This window comes from Mytilinidion resinicola, assembly GCF_010093595.1.
Source record: "Mytilinidion resinicola strain CBS 304.34 unplaced genomic scaffold BDZ99scaffold_2, whole genome shotgun sequence".
In the NCBI taxonomy this organism is placed as follows: Eukaryota; Fungi; Ascomycota; class Dothideomycetes; order Mytilinidiales; family Mytilinidiaceae; genus Mytilinidion; species Mytilinidion resinicola.
Window position 1 is genome coordinate 822425 of NW_022985438.1, and position 23179 is coordinate 845603.

Sequence of the window (23179 nt, forward strand, 5' to 3'; positions counted from 1 at the left end):
ATGTTACGAAGGTGGGGATTCGGGATTCGGGAATAGGAATTGCTTGGCTAAGCAATCCTGGGTGGGTTGAGGGCTGGATAGGTTCGGGCATGATACCAATGGGGGGAGGTTCTCTCTGTCAGCTGTCATGGGAGGAATTTCCGGGAGCTTTGTGGGTTGTTTTTTTTGTTTTGTTTGTTTCTATAATGGTTGAAACTAAGGATATACCTAATCAAGCTTCGATTTGTAGCCACAGATCTATATCAGCATGCCGATTAGGGGAATTGAAGCCCTTTCTACTGTCTAAGGACATTAATATGTACATATGATTCGTTGAAGGATGAAATTTCGAAAGGGAGGTCAAATAGGGCGTTTTAGGATGCCTGAGGTGGGGCCGGCCGTGCCCCCGGAAATGCAAAAACTGTATAGCGTTTATGCCTTAATTCCGCCTAGCGCGAAACTCAACCTCCATGACCTGCGATTATCAAGCGTGCTCAATGCGGATTAGCGCCGAACTCAATCCTTGGAAGACCTCCAGATTCTTCGCTCAAGGGAAGAAAGGAAACAAAGAACACCAGGATGATAAGTGGTACTGTGCGATTGTGGATCGTTCCATGCCACAGATTCGAGAACAAATTAGTGTTAGCCGCGAACGTGACGGTTGAAAGACAAGAAGAGATGAGCACGAACCCCCGATGGTAGTGCATCATCTCCAGACTAGATGTTAGAGCGCGTTACGCAGGCTCGGTGAGAGGATTAGGTTTAGTTGATGATACCTGGGTTTATAGTCAGTCGGCTTGAGGGAGTGGAAGGTTGGGGTGGGTGTGTTGGGGTTGCGTTTGGGTGTGTGATGTTGCTTTGATCGGGCCTTTCAAATCTCGAGTGTCTGATTCCAATGTGGAGTAGGTTCTGAAATACGCTCGTTTTCGGTAATCGCCACGCTGGAAGGAAGGCACAAGAGGCCGTTGAAGTGGGTAGGTCGGACGTTAGGTAGTAGGTAAGATTTGTGTGATGCTAGTTTAACGGGTTTTATGTGCAACGACGGGAGATAGGATCTTGTTTTGGGTTGGTTCTAGGTTTGGCTACCGGATGAGAGGGGAGTGGTTCAGGTGACTGGGACACGGCTGGTTGGCTCTGCTACTGTAGTAGTAATAGAGGTTAGGAGCGGAAGATAGCCGTGCGTTTGAAGAGAATGGGGTGGAGGTGGTTGTACGTGTGGAGTTGTTAACGTTGCGAAGCGAGCGCATATGGAAATGGTTTAGATCTGATGATAAAAGGAAAGAATCTTGACCTGGAGTATTCCGGCGTCGATGCAAAGGAGAGGCCGAATGGCTATCGCCATAATAGCAAGATTCGTGAAGCAGTCAAGACGATTGACACCACGTTCATCGATATTCCCCCCTACAACCTCACATCTTCCCACACTCCGTCCGCCACGCAAGGGCACGCTCGCCGATCTCGAGTCCATGTTTCACAAGCCAACGCGCCCCTACGCCCCGTCCTCTGAGACCTGCATGTCGATAGCATCATCTACGACCCACGTTACTCCGCCCGCGCTCAGTGGCTCGACGCCACCGTGACCTGCAGGAACCCGCATCCATCACCTCCCATTGAACAACACTCGAAGCGTCACACCCGTCGCTAGCCCCCCCGTCCCCCATCGCTCTCCATCCGCCGACCGCGCAACCACCACCACACGGGCAGCGCAGTCGCACGTGAGCTCCAGTGACATCCACCGCGCTGCAGGGAGCCGTGCAGACACGAAGAAGTGACAGACAGCGGTCGCACAGCCCGTACCGTGACAGGCGCCGTGGCACTGGCCGTCAGACTCCGGCTTCCGAGACCCATACCCAGTTGTGCCACCATCGCCTATCTGGGCCGCTTCGTGGCTGAGATAGCTGCAGAGTGCTGTGCGTCACCTCGTGTGGCAGGGGCGAGGTCGATTGCGTAAGATGGATGGGTTGCATTAAGCCTATCGGTTTGTGTGGAGGTGGAGGGTTGTGCAGGTGATGAGAAGGGTGTGGTGGCGGCTGTGAAGAGAGTTTGGGGAGGGGTTGGTGGGAAGGATAGGTTGTAGGATGGAGATAGTTTGAAGATGGGGGTGGAGGTGGAGGTGGAGGTGGAGGTGGAGTTGTATTATTGTTAGTGGTTTAGGCTCCTTATGAGTGGCCTTTTTGGACAGTATATGTACTAAACGTGGTCGCAGTAGGCCATTCTTTGCTGCGTATTGTGGTTGCTTTAGATGGAACTTGTGCCTAATAGTGTTTGTTATAACTAACCTACCTTTAGTACGGCTGGTAACCATGCGCAGTGATTATTGACTGTCTATAGAGTGTATGTAAAGGTTCGTAAGCTGTAAATTAGTCCTTAAGTATGCGACATGCTAAAGTGCACAAGATCTCTTGCATGTCTAACATCAGAGCGTGTAGACGTGCGTCTTTAGAGCGTAGATAGCTACGTTAGGCACCCCTGGGCCATCTCGACTCTTCAGAGAGTGAATGTAAAGGTTTTCACTGCGTAAAATAAGCGGCAAAAAACAGAAGGCGTATAGAAGGCTTATACCGCTATTAGGTGTGACCCCAGGTATCATAAAACGTCGTATATACATTGTCATCGTAGAGCCCATATCATAGCGTTATTACCATACCCTTACCTAAAGAAACGCAAACATCACTCCAACAGCTATACATAACGCAAGCGTCTTCCCCACTGGGCCCGCGTCCTGCGCCAGCACAGCCGTAGAGCTTGTCGTCGCGACCGGCGCGGGCCCCGTCGCTGTCGAATCCGCCGTCGTCACTGTCGTGGCAGCCGTCTGCCCGGGCACCTCTGTAGTGAGCTCAGTCGACCTAATACCGCTGCTGCTCACTACCGAACTGCTTTCCGGCACTGAACTCGGTACGATCGTCGTTCCGTTCCTGCCCAGCAGGTCGACGGGAATGACGGAGCTCTCGCCACCGCCACCGACTGCTTCCGCGAAAATTAATGAGCCGTAGTTTGCGTGCGCGAAGCGGGTCTCGAAGCACTTCTTCGTCATGTTGCCTAGTACGTGGAAGGGGCCCGAGACGGATGTGCTGCCCCAGAAGCGCCAGGACTGGACCTCTGTCGCGCCGTTCCAATTCACATAAGCGCAGAGAGCGGTGGACGTGTTTTGGATATGCGGTTGGGTGATGAGTGCGGGCTTGTCGTTTGGAGTCGCGACCCATGGGGCTGTATACGCGCGGTACTTCATAACGGGGTATGCGCTGAATGTGGCGTACAAGACAGCCTCACCAGCGGGGTCAGTCTCTGAGACGGTGGGAAAGGAGCCCCAGCCATGGAAAGCTGCGCCAGAGTCAAGGACTCGCGAGTTCCCTTGCGAGTCTGAGAGAATGCCACTGGGAATGGAGGCAAAAGTCTGGAAGACGAGGGTGGCGGCTTTCGTATCAGTATTTATGGCAATGATCATGCCGGACGATTTGGTTGCAGTTCGATTGAAGCCGTTGCTGGCGTTGGCGAAGAGTGAGACGATGGTGGGAGTAGAGTCTTCGAGATTGAAGTGTGCATCGTGTTGCTTGCCGCCGTTGGTAAGATTGACCTCGTGAATGTCCGCGTACTTGCCGTGGGCGCATGCAACCATCCTGACGATTTCATAGCCACTGTTCATCATGGTGCCTCCACCGAGGCCATATCCTTGGTTTTGCGAGCCACGCCACATGCAGAAGTGGTCGCTGCTGTCGTAGGTGGTGCAAGCTTTGTGGTCCATGGCATGGCTCATTTGATATGCTGCATCGTAACCGCTCCATGTAAGGTTCTGCGCTTGTTAAAATGTTGCAATTGCAGCAAACTCTATTTCACAGATTTACTGACGCCGAGTCTATCATAGATGTACGGCCCGCGCTGGATTAGACCATAGGGAGCTATGGAAATGTACCCTGAGCTAGCTGTCAGCTATCCGATCTTTTTGCATGGCCATAGAGCTTCCTCCTCCTACCAGGCGCGAACCCGTTCTCAGGATCAGGATTCTGTAAAGAGACATTGAGTGCAACGGCTTGGATATCAGATTCCTGTAGACATCAAAACTGAAATTAGCTTTTGAAAGCTTAACCACAAAAGCCCAGATTAGTTGTTGGATGCTCACGGAAAGGTATGTGGAATTAGGTTTACGGATGTTATCATTGGCTGATACTGCTGCCAGCAACAGGGAAACGACTGCAGGGACAGCGAAGCCATACATGGCGGTGTGGAGTGAGAGAAACAGAGACAACGGAAACTAGAAGACGGAGAGAAACGACGTTAAGAGGATTCGACGCACAACGACCCTAGTCGTGTGACGGAATGGATTCTAATAAACCTAGGATGCTCCTCGGGCTACTTAAGGCTTAATGGGAGCTCCAAGTTGTGGCGGGGGTTGGGCCTATTGAACATCTGGAGGATCCTGCCATGCTCGCAGAAGCTGCAAGCTGGTGTGCTCCTGCAAGCTCTTTTGTACGGTCAAACCTTGGAACAGCGTGCTCCTCAAATCGGGAAAGTCCCAGGCACAACGTGGTTTTCCGCTACGCAAGCGGCGGCAAGCAGGGCTGGACCAGCCTAATGGTGGAGTTAGCTCCGACATTGGTGGTGAAAGAGGGGCCGGAGAAGGCAGAAAAATGTTGTTTGTTTCCCATCTTACGCGTCCGCCAAGACGAATGACGGCAGCAGAAAACTTCCCTTGTTCATATCTTGACTGTGGACCAATGAAGGTGCTCTCTAGCTGTCTGAAACGGGCTGTATCGGCGTAGCAGCACGCGGGCCATGCATCTTGCATGCGCTAGCCACAGCAGATGGGTGCGACTCGCGATAGATCATGCCCTCTTGGTAATGACTGCTTCGGCGACAGTGCATGTTTTGGCAATGGCAGGATGCTGGAGGATCGTGCAGGTGGGTCGTTCCGGCGAGGCGAGGCCTTATCATGGACTACTGAGGGGCAGCAGGATGCCGTGCAGGATCGCGTGTTCGAAAACAGGTGTTTTAACGCCGGGGCTTTTAGCTTGAGTAGTGAGAGCATTTGTAGAGGCACTAGTGTTCTTTTGTCGATAGAGTCGGTGAGGATGTTGTTTTGCCTGTGAGCCTTGTGCTTTATCTTCGGATGATTATAAATGCTATTAGCTATGCCTTCGTGAAAGCCCCAAATGTTTGGCCATGTGGTTTGTGTAGTTATGAAGTAGGGAAAGATTGAACGACAAGGTTACCGAGAGGAGTTGTTAGAGAGGCACCCGGATTGTGGGGAAATCCATGACGCCTGGTGATGGTCGAGGCCAGATAGACGATTGCCAGCAGAATGAAGTCAAGCCTTTCTATATAGAGTGATCTAAGAAGAGTCAAATCCTTGGAACACTCTCTGGGAAGTTACACATGTCGAGAGTTGAGAGTTGTGGTTGAATTTCATGGTGGGGAAACGCTTGTTTCGACCAAACTTCACGCTTATACTTCGGGAGCCGTACTTTACGCTGGCATGAATAGAAATCCTTGTCTTAACGCCAGTCACCTTTGGAGCATTTCAATATAGAATTTCATAGAAACGTATTTAATTATCTGCCAAAACCGACACACTCTTGCACGTGATGATCTCGTGACGTATGTAATATCTTGGCGTCTTGGCGCGTCAACCTCAGAACGCGATGCTCTTTCACAAACAACCTCACCTCCGCAGCCTCACTCCTACACGTTCATCCTCCATCGTGGACCGTGTAGTTGCAGTCGCTGAATTCCACATTAGCGGCTAAATCTGAAGCGCAATATTTCTTCAAAATGTAAGTCTTCAAGATTCGCCTCTATCCGCCTTCAAACCCCGCGCGTCGCGGTGTTTAGGGACAGCTGGCCTTTTGCCCGTACCTCTTTGGTATAGAATTCCTTTTCTAATCTAAGTACAGGGAGTCGTTTGAAGGCATATACCTCAACCTGTCGAAGCAGCCCGGCAGGACTCGATTCGCAGAAGCCGGTCTGGCATGGAAGCCCCCAGGAACCGGCGAGACCTTCACCCTAGATTCATCCCAGCTCGTACAAGCACAATGGAGCAGGGCAGCACGAGGCTATGAAGTGAAGATACTTTCCAGAGCAGACGGCGTGATTCAGCTGGACGGATTTCAGCCGGAGGTACGTTGCCCGAGCCTGCAGAGCTGCCTCCTGCTGACCCTGTTAGGACTTTGAACGCATCGGCAAGGTTTTCAAGAACTGGTACAGCGTCAACTTGGAGAATCGGGAGCATGCTCTGCGGGGTTGGAATTGGGGAAAAGCAGAGTTCGGGAAGGCCGAGCTATCATTCAACGTTCAGAGCCGGCCTGCCTTCGAGATACCTTACACCGAGATTTCCAACACCAATCTTGCTGGAAAAAACGAAGTCTCTGTCGATTTCTCTTTACCTGCAAACGGCGAAGAGACAGGCACGAATGGACATCTTGGAGGCTCGCGGAAAAACGGAAGGAAATCCGGCGCAGCTAGGGACCAGCTTGTGGAGATGCGCTTCTACATTCCGGGCACTGTGACAAAAAAGGAAAAGAAAGAGGACGGCGAAGACGTCAGCGATGGCGAGGACACAGAAGAGCAGAATGCTGCCAACCTATTTCAAGAGACGCTCATGAACAAGGCTGAGATTGGCGATGTCGCAGGTGACAACTATGCATCTTTCCAGGACATTCTCCATCTCACACCGAGGTTCGTTATTTGGGCCCTTTATCACCCATAAATGCTAATGATTGTTCCAGAGGACGCTTCGATATCGACATGTACGAGAAGTCATTCCGATTGCGAGGAAAGACATACGACTACAAGATTCAATACGAAGCTATCAAGAAGTTCATGCTGCTACCGAAGCCGGATGATGTTCACATGCTTATCACTGTAGGGCTGGATCCGCCACTGAGACAGGGTCAAACACGATATCCCTTCCTCGTCATGCAATTCAAGCGGGACGAGGAAATTGTCCTTGACCTGAACCTGACGGAAGAGGTCATCGAGGGAAAATACAAGGACAAGCTCAAGTCCCATTACGAGGCGCCAATAGCCACAGTAGTCAGCGATATATTTAGGGGCCTGACAAACAAGAAGATCACGAAGCCCTCAACATCATTCACTAGCCATCACGGGCAAAATGGTGTCAAATGCTCAGTCAAAGCTAACGAGGGCCATCTTTACTGCTTGGATAAGGCCTTCATGTTCGTACCAAAGCCTGCAACGTACATCTCGATCGAAAATGTTGCATCGATCACGATGTCACGTGTAGGTGGAGCAATGGCTGCCAGCAGAACCTTTGACATCACTGTCACCATGAAGGGAGGCGCTGGAGAACATCAATTCAGCAACATCAATCGGTAAGTTACAAACGAATATAGATTAAGTTAAATAAGATGGTTGCTAATTGTGCGATTTCACAGTGAGGAGCAAGGGCCTCTGGAGAACTTCTTCCGCGCTAAGAGTATCAAAACGAAGAACGAGATGATTGATGACGTAAGTCCTCCTAGCTTGTTGCGAGCGAATAGAGGCTCACAGGTTATTTAGTCAAGTGCGATCATCGCTGCGGCGATGCAAGATGCTGAGCTTGCTTCCAGCGAAGATGATCGTGTTGTTAACAATAGAGGGAGCGCAGATGAAGACGACGAGAGCGTTGACGAAGACTTTCAAGCCGATTCTGATTCCGATCCAGCGGAAGAATACGACTCAGATCACAAGAGCAGTGGTTCAGACAGCGACGAGGAGATGGCAGACGCAGATAGCGACGGCCCTGCGAAGGAAGAGATGGTCGAGCGACCCAAGAAGAAGGTCAAAACGTCAAAATGAGTGCTGTTTAGAAGCGAGGCGAACTGGTAACGGTAATGGCAAAAGCGATCAGTCCAGGCTAGGACAGGGGAGGCTTCATTTATATGCGTAACCCCCAGAGTCTTCGATCTCTCCAGATCGATATGCGGCCGGAGGGCTGGGATTTGGATTTGAGTTCAGAGCCTTCTTCCTGGCGCATAGAGATCCTGTTTGCGCGCACCAAGGCAACATAACCGCCGAAGAGGCTTGTCAAGGGTCATTTATTACGCGGACACGAGTCGGTCGGGTGAAGGCCCTTTAGTTAATTCCATCCTAAATATACGTTATGCCGCATGGAGTAATCCGGTCGTTTTACGCTTGGCTTTGAGACCTTTCCGTTCCCTCGTAAGGCAACTTGCAGTTAGCTCTCGCGTATCCTGGCTTGGATCGAGATTGAAAGTGCTTTGTGAATGGGTACCTCGTAGCGAACTGCCCTGTGATCTGTGGAGTTTGATGCGTCCTATCCCTAACAGAGCTACCCGAAGGCATCATGATTCGAGTTCCCTAGGATTGAACTGCATTTACCCCAGAGTGTCCGTGCTGGTCTGGTGCATTGGTAGGAGCTTCCTCTGTGCGTTCTCTGCAGCTTTCGGGCTGTAGTACACGTAGTCTATGTTAGAAGATGTTCCCCCCCCGCACCGCTCCGATTTCTCAACACACTACGGTCCAACAATCTGAGTAAACCCCCAAGCCAACCATACCCTTCTTTCTGATCAAAACTTGTGATAACGCTACTACAAGACGGAATGCCTGTGGCGACGGGTTGGAGAATTGCAGAACAGCTTGGAGACCGGATATTGAAATGAGATCACGAACAGGATGGTAAGAATCATGGGAGCTACTCCCAAATGACCATGACTAACAGCTCCCAGCATGACTTGTCGACAGCGGAAGTTGAAGTGCGATGAGACGAAACCAAGTTGTGGGCAATGCATGAAAGCCTCTAGAGAATGCGTGCCCAGCTCAGGGCTTATCTTCCGCCATCAGCATAATGCCTCTATGAATGGCGATGTAGATGATGACAACAGCCTCAAGGGCTTCTACGCGTACAAGAACACCTTCGGTGATGAGAGCGTGTGGGTCGACATACCCGGGACAGGTATATCCTTGTGCCTCAATTGACTAAGTAGACTGCTAATGATGTCCCAGTGACGTTCATCAACATCACTGACCCTTACAACGATCCTCCTTCTCCTGAACTTGACCTCTTTTCTACAGCCTCACAGTCTCCTCCCTCTATTAACCCGAGTTACAACGAATCGTGGCCTACTCCACGGAGTGTTGCTCATACGAACAACACGCCGAGCACAAATGGGTTGCAGACGTTGTCTGCGGCCGCGACAGGAGAGCCCTTCTTGTTTCATTCGCCTGGAGACGAGGACGAGGAGCATGTGCATACATCCTTGGAACATGTTCCATCCATGCTCTCCCCGACAACCTCCGTGGAGCCCTTGTACGCCTCGTCGACCACTTGGTCTAATAACAATCTCGATTTCATCCTAAATCACCCACAAAGGTCATCTCCTCCCATTGATCCTAACCTACCAACTTCATTTCCTCCGAACGACAACGGCTTCCGTGGCCGCGCGACTTCGGGCAACCTCGTTCCACCTACGGTTCAGTTCGATGATTATGGGGAGGATGACCACGAAATCGCGTTCCTTCTTCGCCATTTCTCTGAAGGGCCAGGGTACTGGATGGATCTCTTTGATCTTGATACATATTTCGCCTCTTACGTCCCCGTCAAGGCAGTGGACAACCCTCTTTTGAAGTATGCTGCAGTTGCTTACGCAGCGAAAGCGCTAGGGCGGAGGGGTGGAGTGAAACCCGCAATGGGCGGCAACTTCTCACGTCAGGCACGTATGGAGCTGTACCCAGATATACAGTCTGTGGATTGGTATCATAAAGCTACTCAGTACTATGACAGAGCCGTGTGCCATCTCCGTCAAGCTCTCCAAGAGGAATCACCTACGCCGCTCGACTGCTCGGATATGGAACCGAGCTGGGCATCAAACATGGACTACCGCGAAGACAACAATCCACATAGCCACAAGAGGCGCCGGACCTCCTCATACATTTCTCGGCAAGTGTCCAATCCGGACGAGCTCCTTGCCGCTACGGCCATTCTGTCCGTGTATGAGTTCTTAGACGCGTCAGTTCCGGAATGGTCAAGGCATCTGAACGGCGCCAAGTCGCTGATGGACATTGCCAAAGAACGCATGATGCCTCTTCAGCTTCCTTCTCCAGGGGGTCATCTGCTCTCGCCACACGTAGCTCGTCTCAACAAAGCTCGGAAAGCTACTTTTTGGAACATTGCCCGGCAAGATATGCTGGCAGCGTGTAAGTGCACTTCCCCTCTCTTATATTTTGATGTTGACTATTCACATAGTTATCAATGCAAGCCACACCCGCCTCGACACCGAAGACCTCCCCCTATGGAAAGAAGCCGGCCTCCTCATCGACTCGCGCGGTTTCATCCTCCCCTCGAACACCGATCCATCCGGATATGCAGAGGCCGACTCCTCAGTAATGAAAGAAGACACCATATCAAATGCACTCATCTGGCTCATCTCCAAACTCGTCAACTTCATGGCTGCGGGCGACGACATGCCCGACCACCTCGGCGGGCCTTGGGCCGGCGTCCCGCAACGCACGCTCCTCGAATACTGGTACAGTCTACGCGAACACTTCCGTGTCTGGTACGAAGGCCTCCCGATAACATTCAAACCCTGTGCACGCATCGAGCCCCGTCGTGTACCAGCCCAGCTGCGCACCGATGACGACGAGAACGTGTTACCTGAGGTCTGGTTCTCAATTCCCATGTGCGCGTCTACGATGCAGTCATACCATATGGCCCAGATCCAGCTGCTGATTAACGAGCCGCACGAGTCAACGCAGGGCCGCACCACCGTCTTCGAGCGGATGCATTCGTACGAACGGACGCTCTCAGCAGCGCTGGTGCATTCGAGAGAGATTGTGAGCATTGCGCTGGCGCGGTCAGATGAGAGTGTAAGGATACATAGCGTGCAGCCGCTGTATACGGCAGGTCAGTGTTTGAAGGATGAGCGGGAGAGGAGGCTGATTTTGAGGCTGTTGAGTGATATCGAGAGGGATACAGGATGGGCGACGCAGTATCGCGTGAAGCAATTGTTGGTACAATGGGGCTGGGTGTCCGAAGAGTTTGAGAGAAATGTGCCTTGATGTCAGGTTCATGCACTAATTTTACTAATTTTTCCGTACAGCGGCACCCTACCCACAATCCAGTCTGTCATCGAAAGTTGATAGCTTAGTGTCCAGGATCTAAAAGATGTATTCGATTTCACTGTGAGTGTTCGCAGGTAGGAATAATACGCTCGCGTTAAATGTATTCAATCCCACTATCCTCCCTGTCAACATTACCAACGCCGCAACTCCCATACACCTTCATCACCCACATACTTAAATAAACCCTGTCATGACCTGCCCCACCTTCAGCACCCCTCATCCACCTACATCATCCCCGGATGCTTTACCAAATCCATCCATCACGTGAGACTACACCACATCGCTCCATCACTCATCCTCCAACCTTCAACCTATCTGTCTACAAAGGGCAGTAATCAACTCCAGGAATTGTAGAATGATGACTACCTTGCACCAGATTCCGCCATGGCTGACTACCCCCGCCTGCCGCCATCAGTAATCGCCCAATCCATGCACCACAATTACTAACCCTGCATCAGCGGGGCTGGAGAACGAATCAGACAGGGGGTATTTGAGTTCAAGACTTGATGGCGTAACCACGGATTGGCAAACGCTATACGCGAGCGGATGGTGGGGCAAAGGGTACTACGGATGGCGAGGGAGCTTTGGGGCTGGAGAGGTATCTAAGTGGGGGAGGGGCTTTGTTTAGGCCTGGACCGGGGGGTTGTTGAAAGCGGTAGATTTGGAATTGGGGAGCGAGCTGGAGGGATAAATAGTTTCAAATGAGAAGCCTTTGCTGTATTGCTTTTGTTTCTCTTCGGTCTTCGAAGTTTTGTTCTCGACAAGTGCTTCTGTGCTGTTCAAGCTTCAGCTCTCCAAACTAATACCCACCAACCACCACTTGAGTCTACAAACCCGCAACCATGCCTCTCTCCACCGACGAAACAGTCAACGAGACAGCTGCCGGTCTCGTCAAGACGCTCCAAGCAGCAGCTGGCGAGCCACACCCAGGCTACCGTCCAGGTAAACCATTCCAAACCCAATTCTCTCACACCTTCACGCCCTCCTTCCCTGCAGACCCCCCCAACCTCACCACTACCAAGCTAACCTCCCCTCCAGCTCACGCAAAAGGCCTCCTCCTAACCGGCACCTTCACGCCCTCCCCCACCGCCTCCACCCTGACAACCGCGCCCCACTTCTCCTCCCCCAGCACCACCACTCCCCTGACCATCCGCTTCTCCTCGTCCACCGGTACGTAAGGTGCTAGTAAACATACCAGAGTCCTCTAGTATCTGTCTTCCAAGCCCCCCTTCTCCATGACAACCCACTAACAAGTATCCCACCACCAACAGGCATCCCCACGATCCCCGACACCGACCCGTCGGCCAACCCGCGCGGCATCGCCCTCCGCTTCCACCTCGCCACCACGCCGCACCGTGTCCACACCGACGTAATCGCGCACAGCACGCCCTTCTTCCCGACGCGCACGGGCGCCGACTTCCTCGCCTTCCTGCGCGCCGCGGGCGCCTCCGCCGGCGTCGAGACCCACCCCACCCCCGTCGAGGCATGGCTCGGCGAGCACCCGACCGCCGTCGCGTTCCTGCAGGCGCCGAAGCCGTTCCCCGCGAGCTTCGCCACCGAGACGTACTTTGGCGTTACGGCGCTGAAGTTTGTGGATGCCGCGGGCAAGGGGCGGTTTTTCAGGTATAGAGTGCTGCCCGTGGCGGGGCAGAAGGATTTGGATGAGGAGAGCGTGAAGAAGGAGTCTGGGGAGTATCTGTATGAGGAGATTAAGAGTAGAGTAGGGGGTGGGGGAGGGCCTGTGGAGTTTAAGCTGGTGGCGCAGTTGGCGGAGGAGGGGGATGTGGTGGATGATGCGACGGTGCATTGGCCGGAGAGTAGAGAGGTGGTCGAGCTGGGGACGGTGAGAGTGGAGAAGGTAGTGGAGGAGGGGAAGCAGGTGGAGGAGCAGAAGACGATCATTTTTGATCCGATTCCGCGGGTCGAGGGGATTGAGGCGAGTGAGGATCCGTTGTTGGAGATGCGAGCGGCGGTCTATTTGATTTCTGGGAGGGAGAGGAGGAAGGCGTAGGGAGGGTAGGGATTGGATGGGATAGAGCGAAGACAGTTCTCTTTAGGCAATTGAGTTGGTGGTTGAAGAGTTTTTATTTTGCTTCTTATGCTCGCTACTTAGACATCCTGGATTGCTCTGATGCTCGTGGTATCCCGCTGCAGATTAGTTGCTTGGAAAAGGAAAACATGCCCTGACTCTCGCTTGTGGCATCTTCTTAGCTCGTCGAAAGAAAAGGGCCTGGCATCTTTGCCTCACATAGTCCACCGAAAGAGCATCATCTGAGAAAAGTCAAGAAAAGAAAAGAGAGCAAAAGAAAAGAAAAGGAAAAGGCACATGCTGTACCCATGGCATCACCTCGCAGAGCATCATCGAAATAGCAGAAGCTATAACAAGTCTTGCCCTTGAGGCGCCATTAAAGCCCAAATGAAAAAGGAAAAGAAAGCATGAATTGACATGCCGTGCCCGTAACACCCCATATGCAGAGGCTGATCAACAGAAAGACTCCGTCAACTCGCCTGCTTGAAAACCGGTGACTGTCATCGCAAGAAATTAGAAGCCGCCGTGGTTACCCGCATTGCTGGTAGAAACCAGACGCCGCCACCGATAATAACACCGAACAAGGCTCAAGGAAAGGGATGGCGAAGGACAATAACGCTGCCATTGAAGCGGGCAATGAGGTTGTCCATCTCGACTTGTTGATAGATGAGACCCAAGCCGATATTGTTGACGTCCATGTTATCGAGATCCGCGTCACTCATCCGGTACAGCTCGGGCAAGGTGAACACATAGGGGCCGGGGGTCGAAGGAACAGGATAGTGCAGGCGTGCGGCGGTGAGCCGGGGTGTCTTTGGCATGGGTACAATGGGCTCCTGAGCCTCGTCGCTGGCTGTCTCCGGAAGGGATTCGAGTGGCTCCTCTGCATCGCCGCTGTCTGCTTCCAGTGGGGGGACGATGGGTGCAGCCTCATCGCCGCTGTCGGTTTCCGGGAGAGGATCGATGGTGGGTGCAACCTCATCCTCATAGTCATCCTCGAGCTCAGTAATGCGAATGAAATCATCATCAACTGCAGAAAGAAAAAGCATCAGTACAACGCCAACAGGGAAAGGATAATAATGTTGGGCATGATGCCTCGGGGAGCTTAGGTTTAATAAGCACCTGACGACACGGGGAACCCGCCACTACCTTGAGCCTGTGGGCCTTGAGACTGAGCTGCGGCTAAAGCGACTTGCTGTCGCATCGGGAGATCGTTGAACCACGGGTGGTTGAGCGCGGATTGCGCCGAGGTCCTCATCTCCGGGCGGAGCTGTAGCATCTGGTTGAGCAAGGACAAGCCGAGCTGGTCGACCTGTGGCAGAATCATGCGGAGGTCCTGGGTGGCGTAGACATGGAAGTTGGGCTTGTACTCGGGGAATTGAGAGATGCCCGGCCAGGAACGCTCGGAAGGGGTACCCATGAGGCGGAAGATCTTTTGGAGCTGATCTTCGTTGGTGGTGCCAGGGAAGAGAGGGCGTCCGGTGTACATCTCGGCCATGATGCAGCCAGCGGACCAGATGTCGATGCTAGTGTTATACGTTCTACTACCTAATAGAACGTCAGGAGCCCGATACCACAAGGTGACAACTTCATTGGAGAAGGTGTTGACGGGAATACCAAACGCGCGGGCAAGACCGAAGTCGGCTAACTTGAGCTGACCTTTCACATTGATGAGGAGATTCTGGGGCTTCAGATCGCGGTGCAGGACACGGTTCTCGTGACAGAAGGCGATGCCGCGCAGGAGCTGGAACATGAATGATTTGATGGTTGGCGGGTCGAGCTGGCCGCGGTCACCGCGGGAGTCCATGTACTTCTTCAGGTCCTTGTCCATATACTCGAAGACGAGCATGAGCTTGTTCTCTGTGTGAATGACGTCGTACAGAGAGACAATGTTCTCGTGCTTCAGCTCCTTCATGAGCGAGATCTCGCGGATTGCCGTCGATGGGGTGCCCTCCTCAGAGTCCAGGTGGATCTCCTTCAGCGCGACGAACTCGCCGGTCTGGCGATTGCGACCTTTGAAGACCTAGGCAGTCAGCGTGTGAGTCAGTAATGCGGGTCAAGTGGCTCACTGTGGCATAAGTGCCTTCACCCAGCTTCTCTAGCTGCTGGAAGGAGCTCGGGTGCTTGCGGTTGTCCATGGTGATCTGCTGGGCGCCGCCGAGGGTTGTGAGTGAGATTGACGAGTCGGTGCGCGCGGACAGCGAGAGCGTGCCTACGTGCGTTGGCCGGAGCGTGCCTGGAGGCGGGCGAGAGGTGTACTTGGGGTCCCAGAGGATGGCGCTCGCGGTGGTGAGTTGGTTGGCGATGGCAAGAGGTGAGGGCGGGGCTGTTGTTGTGTTGGAGCGCGAGGCCGGCGGGTGTGGGGTTGGTTGGGCCGTTTTGACGTGCGTGGAGCGAGCTGTGGGCCGGCTCTTGCCGCTGCCTACGAGTGCCTGCCCAGGTGAGAGGGTGTCGAGGTGATGAAGGACGGAGGGCAACGCAGGCCGCACGAAGTATTTATTGCCTCGCCTACGAGTGAAGTGAGGAAGGTGCAGGAGCGTTTGGCGGGGCTTTGGTTGGCTGTCCAGTCACTCTTTCTCCTTCACGCCCGTGCGCAGGGGCGTCTGGCCGGCGGCTCTCTGGCGCCTGACACCGTGTCGACGCTATTTGAGACCCACTGCGCGCTCTGCCAGCGTAGGTGCGGGACAAAGCATCGCGGCAGCGGGCTGTTATGGCCTCTTATCAGACGAGGAGCTGCACAATCACCCAGTGACGGGAGCCTGCCAGGCTAGTTTATATCTTGTGTTGTATCCGCATGTGGACCCACGTTTCCCTGGACTATTCTAGTTTTTACGCGTTCTGCAGTCGCGAGGGCCATGAACAGGACAACAGCAAGCTACAGATGCTCTGGTCGTGCTTTGAACGTGGGTTTTGATATGCTCAGGGCCCCTGAACGCGTCTTGCTACGTGTGCACCATCACTGAATATTCTGTTCACGCTCAATGTCTCCTGCGCAAAGCCGTGCCTCCCCAGGACCCCTCCATGACTGCTCCGAGGCTCCAGATTCCCGCGCCGTGCCTGGTGACCCCTCGCGCCCCTCACCAGCCCGCCGATCCATGGGTAGCACCGCGTGCCAGGACAAGTGTGACCCAGTCATCCAGCCCTATGTCGAAGCTGCCCCTGGAGCTTGTGAAGCTTGATTTGGTCCCTGGATGTGTATTCTCGCGTCAGGGCGTGTGGTGGAGTGTGCGGCGGGACGCTGAAGTCTGCAACTTCGCGCTGTCAAACCGTCCAGCCGGGAGGACAGAACATGGCGGTGCATCCAGAGTACGGCTACTTGCAGCCAAGCTGGACGCAATAGAGAGCAGTAAATCTAACGCGTTCGTTAGAATAGTGCACGTTCGTCTGGTCTGCCGCCGTCAATTAAGAGCGCGGAGCAAGCAGCCAGAGCTATAGAACAACCGACAGAGACACTGAATCTATAAACTGCTCCCGCCGGTTACTATTGCAAATAGACGTCCTCTCGTCGTCCAGGACCCTATTGTCGTGAATTACGCTGCAAGGCGGCCCTTGTATGCCGTGCATATCAATGCTCATTGGCCTACCTCCGCAGTGGGACGCTGCAGCTTTTTGTCCCAATTATACGCTTTCCTAGTAGTCGGCACTGTAGTACCACTTTGCGAATGACTTAAGCTTCGCGTCACGCCTCAGGGCAATGCACCAGACATGTTAATATGGTTTCGGGTTGCTATAGATTTTGGTGAGTGGGGCGGTTCCGCCGAAGCGCGGGGCTCCTGGAGCTCGGGGTAGAAAACCACAGACAGCTACAGCTTCGCCCGCAGCCTCTCCACAACCTTTCTCCATCGTTCTTCTTCACATCGTCCCTTTGCGGCTGCAGAACCGCTATGCGAGCACCTTTGGGTGTTGGCTCGAAGCAATTTCTTGTGCTGCTCCACTGAAGCTCCTCTCGAGAACCTGCGCGCAAGATCGTACCGCGTCAACGCGACCTTGACAGCTAAGAGCTTCGCATCCGCGTCTCTAGAGCTGTAGACACCTACACCGCGTCTTCAGCTATTACTCTTGGCCTCCTCTACTCCTCCGCTCTCCACTACAACACTCACCTCAAGCTTCATCTACTCCCCACAACCGTCGACAACCCTCTCGCGGCGTAGCCCGTCATGGCATCACCAGGCCTTGTGGACCGGCTACTCCGACGAGAGCTGGGCGATGATCGCTTTTCCCGCTACTCGAGCGTCGAAAGCCTCTACGGCGACCGGAAATGGATCAGAGACCTCGATATCGTGAACAGGCTGCGAGGACACACGGGCTGTGTCAATGCCCTCAGGTACGCCTGGCTCCAATCCTATAGGTACATATCTACTAACACAGCTTTCCAGTTGGTCCCGCTCAGGAGAACTTCTTGCGTCTGGATCCGACGACACGAACGTTATCCTACATAGATACGCCCCGACCGGGTCCCTCCAGTTTGAGGAAGTTGGCAGCATCTCCACCGGGCACACACAGAACATATTTTCTGTCAAGTTTATGCCGCACTCCAATGATAGGACCATAATTACAGCTGCTCGTGATTCCGAGGTTCGGATATTTGATGTGGAATACTCTGGGCGGACGAGAGCCGCTGTTTCGTCAAGTAGCCAACAACCAGTGGGTTTTGGTTCGTGGAGCATGACTGCAGGCGACGATGACACCAATGTCAAGGTCTTTCGATCCCATTCAGAGAGTGTCAAGCGGATCGTCACCGAAGACTCACCGTTCTACTTCCTGACATGTTCTGAGGACGGCGATGTCCGACAATGGGATATTCGTCTACCATCCAGGGCGTATCCACGAGCATCTAGCTCCGAGAGCGCTCCACAGGCACTCATTTCCTACAAGAGACAGGGCATACAGTTGAACACGATCTCGTGCTCTCCGAGCCAACCCCAGTACATTGCACTTGGCGGGGATCACCTACACTGCTTTTTGCATGATCGCCGCTTCCTGGGACGAGACATTCTCGCGGAGCGAGGGACGCCAGGCTCTGCAAGTGGCGTTCGGGGTAGACTTGATGAGGAGGTCAGCAAAGCCACAAAGTGTGTCGTTAGGTTCGCCCCAGGCGGCCGGTCTCGAATGAGGAGAAGCGACAACAGACAGATCACTGCCTGTAAGATTAGCGATGCTTACCCCAACGAATTGATAGTCTCATGGTCTGGAAATTCGATTTACAGTTTCGACATCATTCGGGACGCTCCACTTCATGATCAGCATCGTTCGAGGGAATCGAAACAAGGCAAGCGAAAGCGGCAACAAGTCGACTCGTATGACTCTTATGATAGCCTAGAGCAGGCTACAGCTCGCCTACGAACAGAGAGTACCTTTTCTGGATCAGACGAAGACTTGACTCTGAGAATACAGAATGGCAGCCAGCGCGAGGATGTTCCGATGGACGCAGACGGCGACATTGACGTCGTGAAAAACCAGCGGGCCCACCAGATAGCGACCGAGCTTGTCAACATCCGCAATGAGATGTTCTTGCTGGAAGACCCTTCCTCGACCATCGACCTTGCAAGCCGCGAACACCTCTTCTCTTCCATTCTACAGTCGTGCGCGCGTATTGTTCCAATTGTGGATGCCAGTATCTCCTCGTGGCAACACCCTGATGCGCCAACTACCTCACAGTTCGCTCAGCGCGATCGCCAAGCTGCAGCTCGTCGGTTTCTCCAAGCGACAGGTCTCCTTGCGCGTGTCCTTGGCGGAAAGTTGACGATTATCGGAGAGCCAGAAGAGGACGATCGAAATGCATGTACAATTCAGCGTTACTTCACAACCATCGGCCCTACCGCTACAGAGCAGGACAGCTCTCTCCTTCATCACGAGCGATTTGCCATCCCCGCCAGAGCACAATTTTGCTATGATTTCCTCAAGGCTATCTGCTTATGGCTCGACAGCGGCCTCGGGGCGCTACTCCGCGGTTTCTCTACTACAGCAGGTCGCGGCAAGCGTTTCCCAGTCGGACCCAACGCTAGCATGACAGCGGTAGAGACAGTACTCATCCCGTACCTCGAAAGCCTCGCCTCGGACAAATCTATAAAGGATGTTGACGCATCTCGATTTCAAGTTCAGGAGAGTCTCGTCCTCTTTGCAACCGAGAAGGACGCTGTCATCGCCTTTTCAAAAGCGGTAATGATACCCTTTGCAGACCTAGTCACCGATGAGACTGGATTCTCCTCACAGAGCGGCGATAACGAGACCCAAGCCCGTCACACAGCCTTACAATTTTGGGCGTTCAAGGTTGGACGTGGCGTCCTAATGAATGCCGCCAGACTGGAACCAGAGGCGCCCTTCTTAGACTACCAGTTCATCAAGAAGGCTTTTGGCGGAACCGGGTCTCCGAGTGCCCAGATCATAGGCGCGGAGAGAGAGTTCTTGTCCCGACACGAGGAGGTTGACGACACGACGCCGAGCGATGATGATTATGAGGACACAGACCATGACTCCTCGTACGAAGATTACGAGGAAGAAGGCTCAGAAGAAGGCGACGCTAGCATCTACGAGCAAAACAGGGTCCGTGGACTCCTTCACCACGACGTACCATGCCACACACAAAATCGCACGTATACCGGACATCTAAACATCAAAACCATCAAAGATGTTAACTTCTTTGGCCGCAACGATGAGTACGTAGTGTCTGGAAGCGACTGCGGACACGTGTTTATATGGGACAAAAAGTCCACGCGCATTGTCAACATTCTAGAGGCCGACCGCGACGTCGCCAATGTTCCTGCAGGTGTGATCTACATCTCCTCGAAGCCCGAGTACCTACAAGCTGCAGGTATCGTTACTGCAGACTTCCTATTTTGTGAAAACTTTTGCTAACACTGGACCTAATAGGCCACCCATACGAGCCCATGCTGGCGATTTCAGGGATTGATTCGACCATAAAGATCTTCTCCGCCGACGCAAGGGACCGCCAGAACGCACGCGATGGCGTCGCAATCAGCCACCCCGCCCCCACCCCCACCCTACGTTTCGGTCGAGCCCCGCCGGCCCCCAATGTCGCACCAAGAAGTCCCGACAGCGACGACGAGGAGGAGGAGATCGCGGAGAATGGGCTCAATAGCCGCAGAAGGCTCCACGAAGAGTACCTAATTACCGCCAAAAACGCCCAAGAGGCGTCGTCCGCCGCGGCCCACGAGCCGCGTATCACTGTACGTGGAATGCAGATGTTCCTTAACGGGTTTTTGTAAGAGTAGTATAGATAGTTAACATATTTAACCACGCAGTGGGCTCTTTTGGCAGAACTAGCAGTGAGAAGGCAGGCCGGAGAGGGGGAGGAAAGCTGCGCAATGCAGTAGGTGGGATGGGGGCTTTTGCCCCGCCGGGGGGGGGGGGGGGGAGAAGGGGGGGGTTTAGGCCCCTTTTTGTACAATATATATACCAAACGTGCCGCAAAAGGCCCTTCTTTGCTGCTGTACGTGGTTGCTTTAGGTGAAACTTGTAACTAATGGTGATTATTGTAACGAACGCTTAGGGCATAAGGTAGTACAAATAGCAGTAGTCGTGGTTATTGTAAGCAACGCTTAGGGTAGATGTTGTAACTGCTGGTAGATGCTATAATTACTGGTAGATGTTGTAACTATTGGTAGATGCTGTAACTAATGGGAAATGTTGTAACTAATAGTAGTTAATACACCTGTCGCACTGCCTGGACCCCTGCTTTCTACTACTCTCCACATTCGGCTATGTAGACGTGCGTTTTGACAGTGTAGTTACCAATGGAAGACACCCCTAGGCCATCTCGACTCTCTAGAGAGTGAATGTAAAGGCTCACACGTCGAAAATTAGACCTTGAGCACGTGACATGCTAAACCGCATATAGGATCTCGTACATCTGAAATTAGGGCATGTAGATGTGTATTTTGGGGGTGTAGATAGCTACGTCAGACACCCCAGGGCCTACCCACCCCAAGAGCCTTCCGGCAGGCCAGTGCTGCCAAGGTTCGAGCTGTATCTGCGGAAACCTACCCCCATGCCAATCGGAACACTGGACCTCCGCCTCAAAGACCTCCTTCGCGGGGGATGTGACATACTTGTCGATCGTATACGCGCTATGCGCTCATCCTCATCATCGCTCGATTCATCATCCGTGTTTAGAGCGGTACTGGTGCGTGACGCCGTGTGGCTCAATAAATTGCCTGGTTCCCCGTACTCAGACTCAGCTTCTAGGACCTCCTCATCTGATTTATCGGCCTCGTCGTCTGAGGTCAAAATGGCGTCCGAATCATCCGAGTCAACCTCCTCGTCGTTGGCAAAGCCCTTCCCTTCGATTAGGAAGAAAGTCGGGATGGCCGCTAGGAGCGAGATTGCGCCCAGTATCCAGAATGGGGTAATAATGTAGCCGTGTTTGACACCAAATGTGAACATTCCGCCTCCAATAGCTGGTCCAAAGGCTCGGCCGATGGCGGAAGCGCTGGTGGCGATACCATTCAACGTCCCGAGTGTTCTGAGGCTGCTTGCGCTATTGGTGAGCAAAATGGTGGAGGTTGGAAACGCGAATGTGCCTGCCATGCCGCGCATAATCATTAGCACCGCCATTACTACGAATCTAGAGCCATTGGTCGGCAGAAGCGCAGTGAACGGCGTGAGAAGGAAGATGAGTGGGAAGACGAGGAAGGCGATTCGTAGGCAGTGGAGGACGCCGAGTTTCCGAGCGAGAGGAGGGAAGAGTAGTAGCTGAGAGGCCGATGCTCCTACGCTGTAGACTGTGAACAGAAGGCCAGTTTCGCGCGAACCTAGAATTCACGTCAGCTCGAGTTCAATTCTGTGGCTGAGAAGTAAGGCTGGGTTGACTCACCAACTCCATAACCGCTCGCAAACTTGAAGGGCAGAGCGACATCAGGCCCATTGAGATCCTGAACGGGATGATGCAGGAACACCGGAATGAGTTGGTCGAATGCAATGCTATAAAGGGCCAACAGCGCATACACAAGCAAATTGAGAGACGTTTGTGTTGTCAGAACATCTTTGTAGGTGGGCTTCGGGGCTTGAACCGTGGAGGTGAGGTTCGCAGCGAATGACTCTTCGTCGTCGATAGGCCTTGTCGCGGGGCCTGGTGATTTCTTATTTAGGAGGGGCTCCCTTTCGCGATCTGTATTTTCTTTCCTGGTCAGAGTCCTGACTACGCGCCTAAAATAGGCGGTCAATTTCTTTCCTAGGACTATGCCAATATCTCGCTGGTTCTTCTTAGACTCCAGTGTTTCCTGCCACCAAATCAGCTCCTATCGCAAAGTTGTTCATGTGTCCGGGAACATACTTGGAGGAAAAGGAATCCGGTAAGAATGCCAGTAAGGAATAATACAGCAGCTATCAAATTTGGCAACGCATACGGATACTTTTCCAGGAATTTAGTGCCTCGAGGTTTTCGAGGATCTGTCTGTAAGGGATTTGACAGAGCACCGCCGATCATCTGGGATGTTCACGTTAGAATTGAATTTCCCGCGAAAGGAAAAGATAATGGAGGCAATGCATACCGGTCCGATTATAGCCCCAAGCGTGTAGACGAGAGGCATGATACTAAAAGCCCTTGGTTGCAGCTCCTGTCGAAGGATCAGCACACTACTTACGCTGCTATAGAAGTTCCAGAGCGCTGCTCACTCTCCAAGGGCACAGTTCCGCCACCACTGTCCGCAGGATTCCCACGTTTCCATTGCCCGCTCCCTGGAGTGCTCTGGCTGCGAAAGCCATAGGCAAAGACGTCGAGAAGCCCCAGATTAACATGCATATCATGGTATTACACAAGCCAATCAAGATCACAGTCTTGCGGCCAAATCGATCGGAAGCAGCGCCCCATGGTATACCAGTGACGCACTGGCAAGCTGAGAACACTGAACTTGTCAGGCCAGCCCATCTTGCAATATCATTCTGAGCAACTCCGAAGCTCTCGATCATTTCGGGGAGGTAGGGGAAGACGGACGTGAGGGCGATTGGCTCTGCGAACCGGCATATTGCTAAATTGAGGTGTCAGTTTCTGCGAAAAGCTTTATGCATGCAATGAAAAATCATTGCGGGGCGTTTTACAAAGTATCACCAGCTGTCTCACTGGCAGTCGTCTCGGTGTCATGG

General features: G+C 53.0%; 9 protein-coding genes across 9 annotated transcripts; 5 read left to right on the forward strand and 4 right to left on the reverse strand.

Moving 5' to 3' along the window:
- Window positions 1-391: 391 nt before the first annotated feature.
- Window positions 392-800, reverse strand: BDZ99DRAFT_125059 (uncharacterized protein). Its single transcript, XM_033712553.1, has one exon. It carries the CDS (start codon window positions 687-689, stop codon window positions 474-476), a length of 216 nt encoding a protein of 71 aa, XP_033582844.1. The 5' UTR covers window positions 690-800; the 3' UTR covers window positions 392-473.
- A 1509-nt stretch (window positions 801-2309) lies between these two features.
- On the reverse strand, window positions 2310-4424 carry BDZ99DRAFT_125087 (uncharacterized protein). The gene is made up of 5 exons (XM_033712554.1): window positions 4097-4424; window positions 3950-4022; window positions 3826-3890; window positions 2633-3769; window positions 2310-2492 (listed from the first exon to the last, which is right to left on the reverse strand). Exons 1-4 carry the CDS (start codon window positions 4190-4192, stop codon window positions 2633-2635), a joined length of 1371 nt encoding a protein of 456 aa, XP_033582845.1. The 5' UTR covers window positions 4193-4424; the 3' UTR covers window positions 2310-2492.
- A 1223-nt stretch (window positions 4425-5647) lies between these two features.
- BDZ99DRAFT_505535 (FACT complex subunit pob3) lies at window positions 5648-8038 on the forward strand. Its single transcript, XM_033724116.1, has 6 exons — window positions 5648-5747; window positions 5868-6090; window positions 6137-6648; window positions 6699-7304; window positions 7368-7440; window positions 7492-8038. Coding segments are annotated over exons 1-6 (1695 nt in total). The 5' UTR covers window positions 5648-5745; the 3' UTR covers window positions 7771-8038.
- Window positions 8039-8459: 421 nt separating this feature from the next.
- BDZ99DRAFT_406272 (uncharacterized protein) lies at window positions 8460-8887 on the forward strand (the record flags this gene model as incomplete). The annotated part of the gene is made up of 2 exons (XM_033716447.1): window positions 8460-8610; window positions 8661-8887. Coding segments are annotated over exons 1-2 (246 nt in total), but the record flags the coding sequence as incomplete, so codon positions are not given.
- A 310-nt stretch (window positions 8888-9197) lies between these two features.
- Window positions 9198-11204, forward strand: BDZ99DRAFT_457833 (uncharacterized protein). The gene is made up of 2 exons (XM_033718775.1): window positions 9198-10128; window positions 10178-11204. The coding sequence occupies exons 1-2, from the start codon at window positions 9210-9212 to the stop codon at window positions 10987-10989; spliced, it is 1731 nt and encodes a 576-aa protein (XP_033582848.1). The 5' UTR covers window positions 9198-9209; the 3' UTR covers window positions 10990-11204.
- Window positions 11205-11766: 562 nt separating this feature from the next.
- Window positions 11767-13063, forward strand: BDZ99DRAFT_565801 (heme-dependent catalase; the record flags this gene model as incomplete). The annotated part of the gene is made up of 2 exons (XM_033727513.1): window positions 11767-12222; window positions 12324-13063. The coding sequence occupies exons 1-2, from the start codon at window positions 11895-11897 to the stop codon at window positions 13061-13063; spliced, it is 1068 nt and encodes a 355-aa protein (XP_033582849.1). The 5' UTR covers window positions 11767-11894.
- A 1126-nt stretch (window positions 13064-14189) lies between these two features.
- Window positions 14190-15771, reverse strand: BDZ99DRAFT_484709 (Pkinase-domain-containing protein; the record flags this gene model as incomplete). The annotated part of the gene is made up of 3 exons (XM_033722657.1): window positions 14190-15101; window positions 15148-15510; window positions 15736-15771. 3 exons carry the CDS (start codon window positions 15769-15771, stop codon window positions 14190-14192), a joined length of 1311 nt encoding a protein of 436 aa, XP_033582850.1.
- Window positions 15772-17235: 1464 nt separating this feature from the next.
- BDZ99DRAFT_493836 (WD40 repeat-like protein) lies at window positions 17236-20693 on the forward strand (the record flags this gene model as incomplete). The annotated part of the gene is made up of 6 exons (XM_033723267.1): window positions 17236-17402; window positions 17455-19889; window positions 19949-20265; window positions 20316-20408; window positions 20546-20626; window positions 20685-20693. The coding sequence occupies 6 exons, from the start codon at window positions 17236-17238 to the stop codon at window positions 20691-20693; spliced, it is 3102 nt and encodes a 1033-aa protein (XP_033582851.1).
- Window positions 20694-21013: 320 nt separating this feature from the next.
- BDZ99DRAFT_484710 (MFS general substrate transporter) lies at window positions 21014-23177 on the reverse strand (the record flags this gene model as incomplete). The annotated part of the gene is made up of 6 exons (XM_033722658.1): window positions 21014-21849; window positions 21912-22317; window positions 22371-22523; window positions 22588-22653; window positions 22712-23064; window positions 23135-23177. The coding sequence occupies 6 exons, from the start codon at window positions 23175-23177 to the stop codon at window positions 21014-21016; spliced, it is 1857 nt and encodes a 618-aa protein (XP_033582852.1).
- Between the last annotated feature and the right edge of the window lie 2 nt (window positions 23178-23179).

Bases quoted from the DNA above. Each gene is read 5' to 3' on its own strand.
- BDZ99DRAFT_457833 (XM_033718775.1), top strand. From the start codon at position 9,210: ATGCTCTCCCCGACAACCTCCGTGGAGCCCTTGTACGCCTCGTCGACC. The intron at 10,129-10,177 runs GTAAGTGCACTT...CTATTCACATAG, and splicing joins GCAAGATATGCTGGCAGCGT to TTATCAATGCAAGCCACACC.
- BDZ99DRAFT_505535 (XM_033724116.1), top strand. The intron at 6,091-6,136 runs GTACGTTGCCCG...TGACCCTGTTAG, and splicing joins TGGACGGATTTCAGCCGGAG to GACTTTGAACGCATCGGCAA. The intron at 6,649-6,698 runs GTTCGTTATTTG...TGATTGTTCCAG, and splicing joins ATTCTCCATCTCACACCGAG to AGGACGCTTCGATATCGACA.
- BDZ99DRAFT_125059 (XM_033712553.1), bottom strand. From the start codon at position 689: ATGATGCACTACCATCGGGGGTTCGTGCTCATCTCTTCTTGTCTTTCA.
- BDZ99DRAFT_125087 (XM_033712554.1), bottom strand. From the start codon at position 4,192: ATGTATGGCTTCGCTGTCCCTGCAGTCGTTTCCCTGTTGCTGGCAGCA. The intron at 4,023-4,096 runs GTGAGCATCCAA...TGATGTCTACAG, and splicing joins CTAATTCCACATACCTTTCC to GAATCTGATATCCAAGCCGT. The intron at 3,770-3,825 runs GTCAGTAAATCT...TAACAAGCGCAG, and splicing joins ACATCTATGATAGACTCGGC to AACCTTACATGGAGCGGTTA.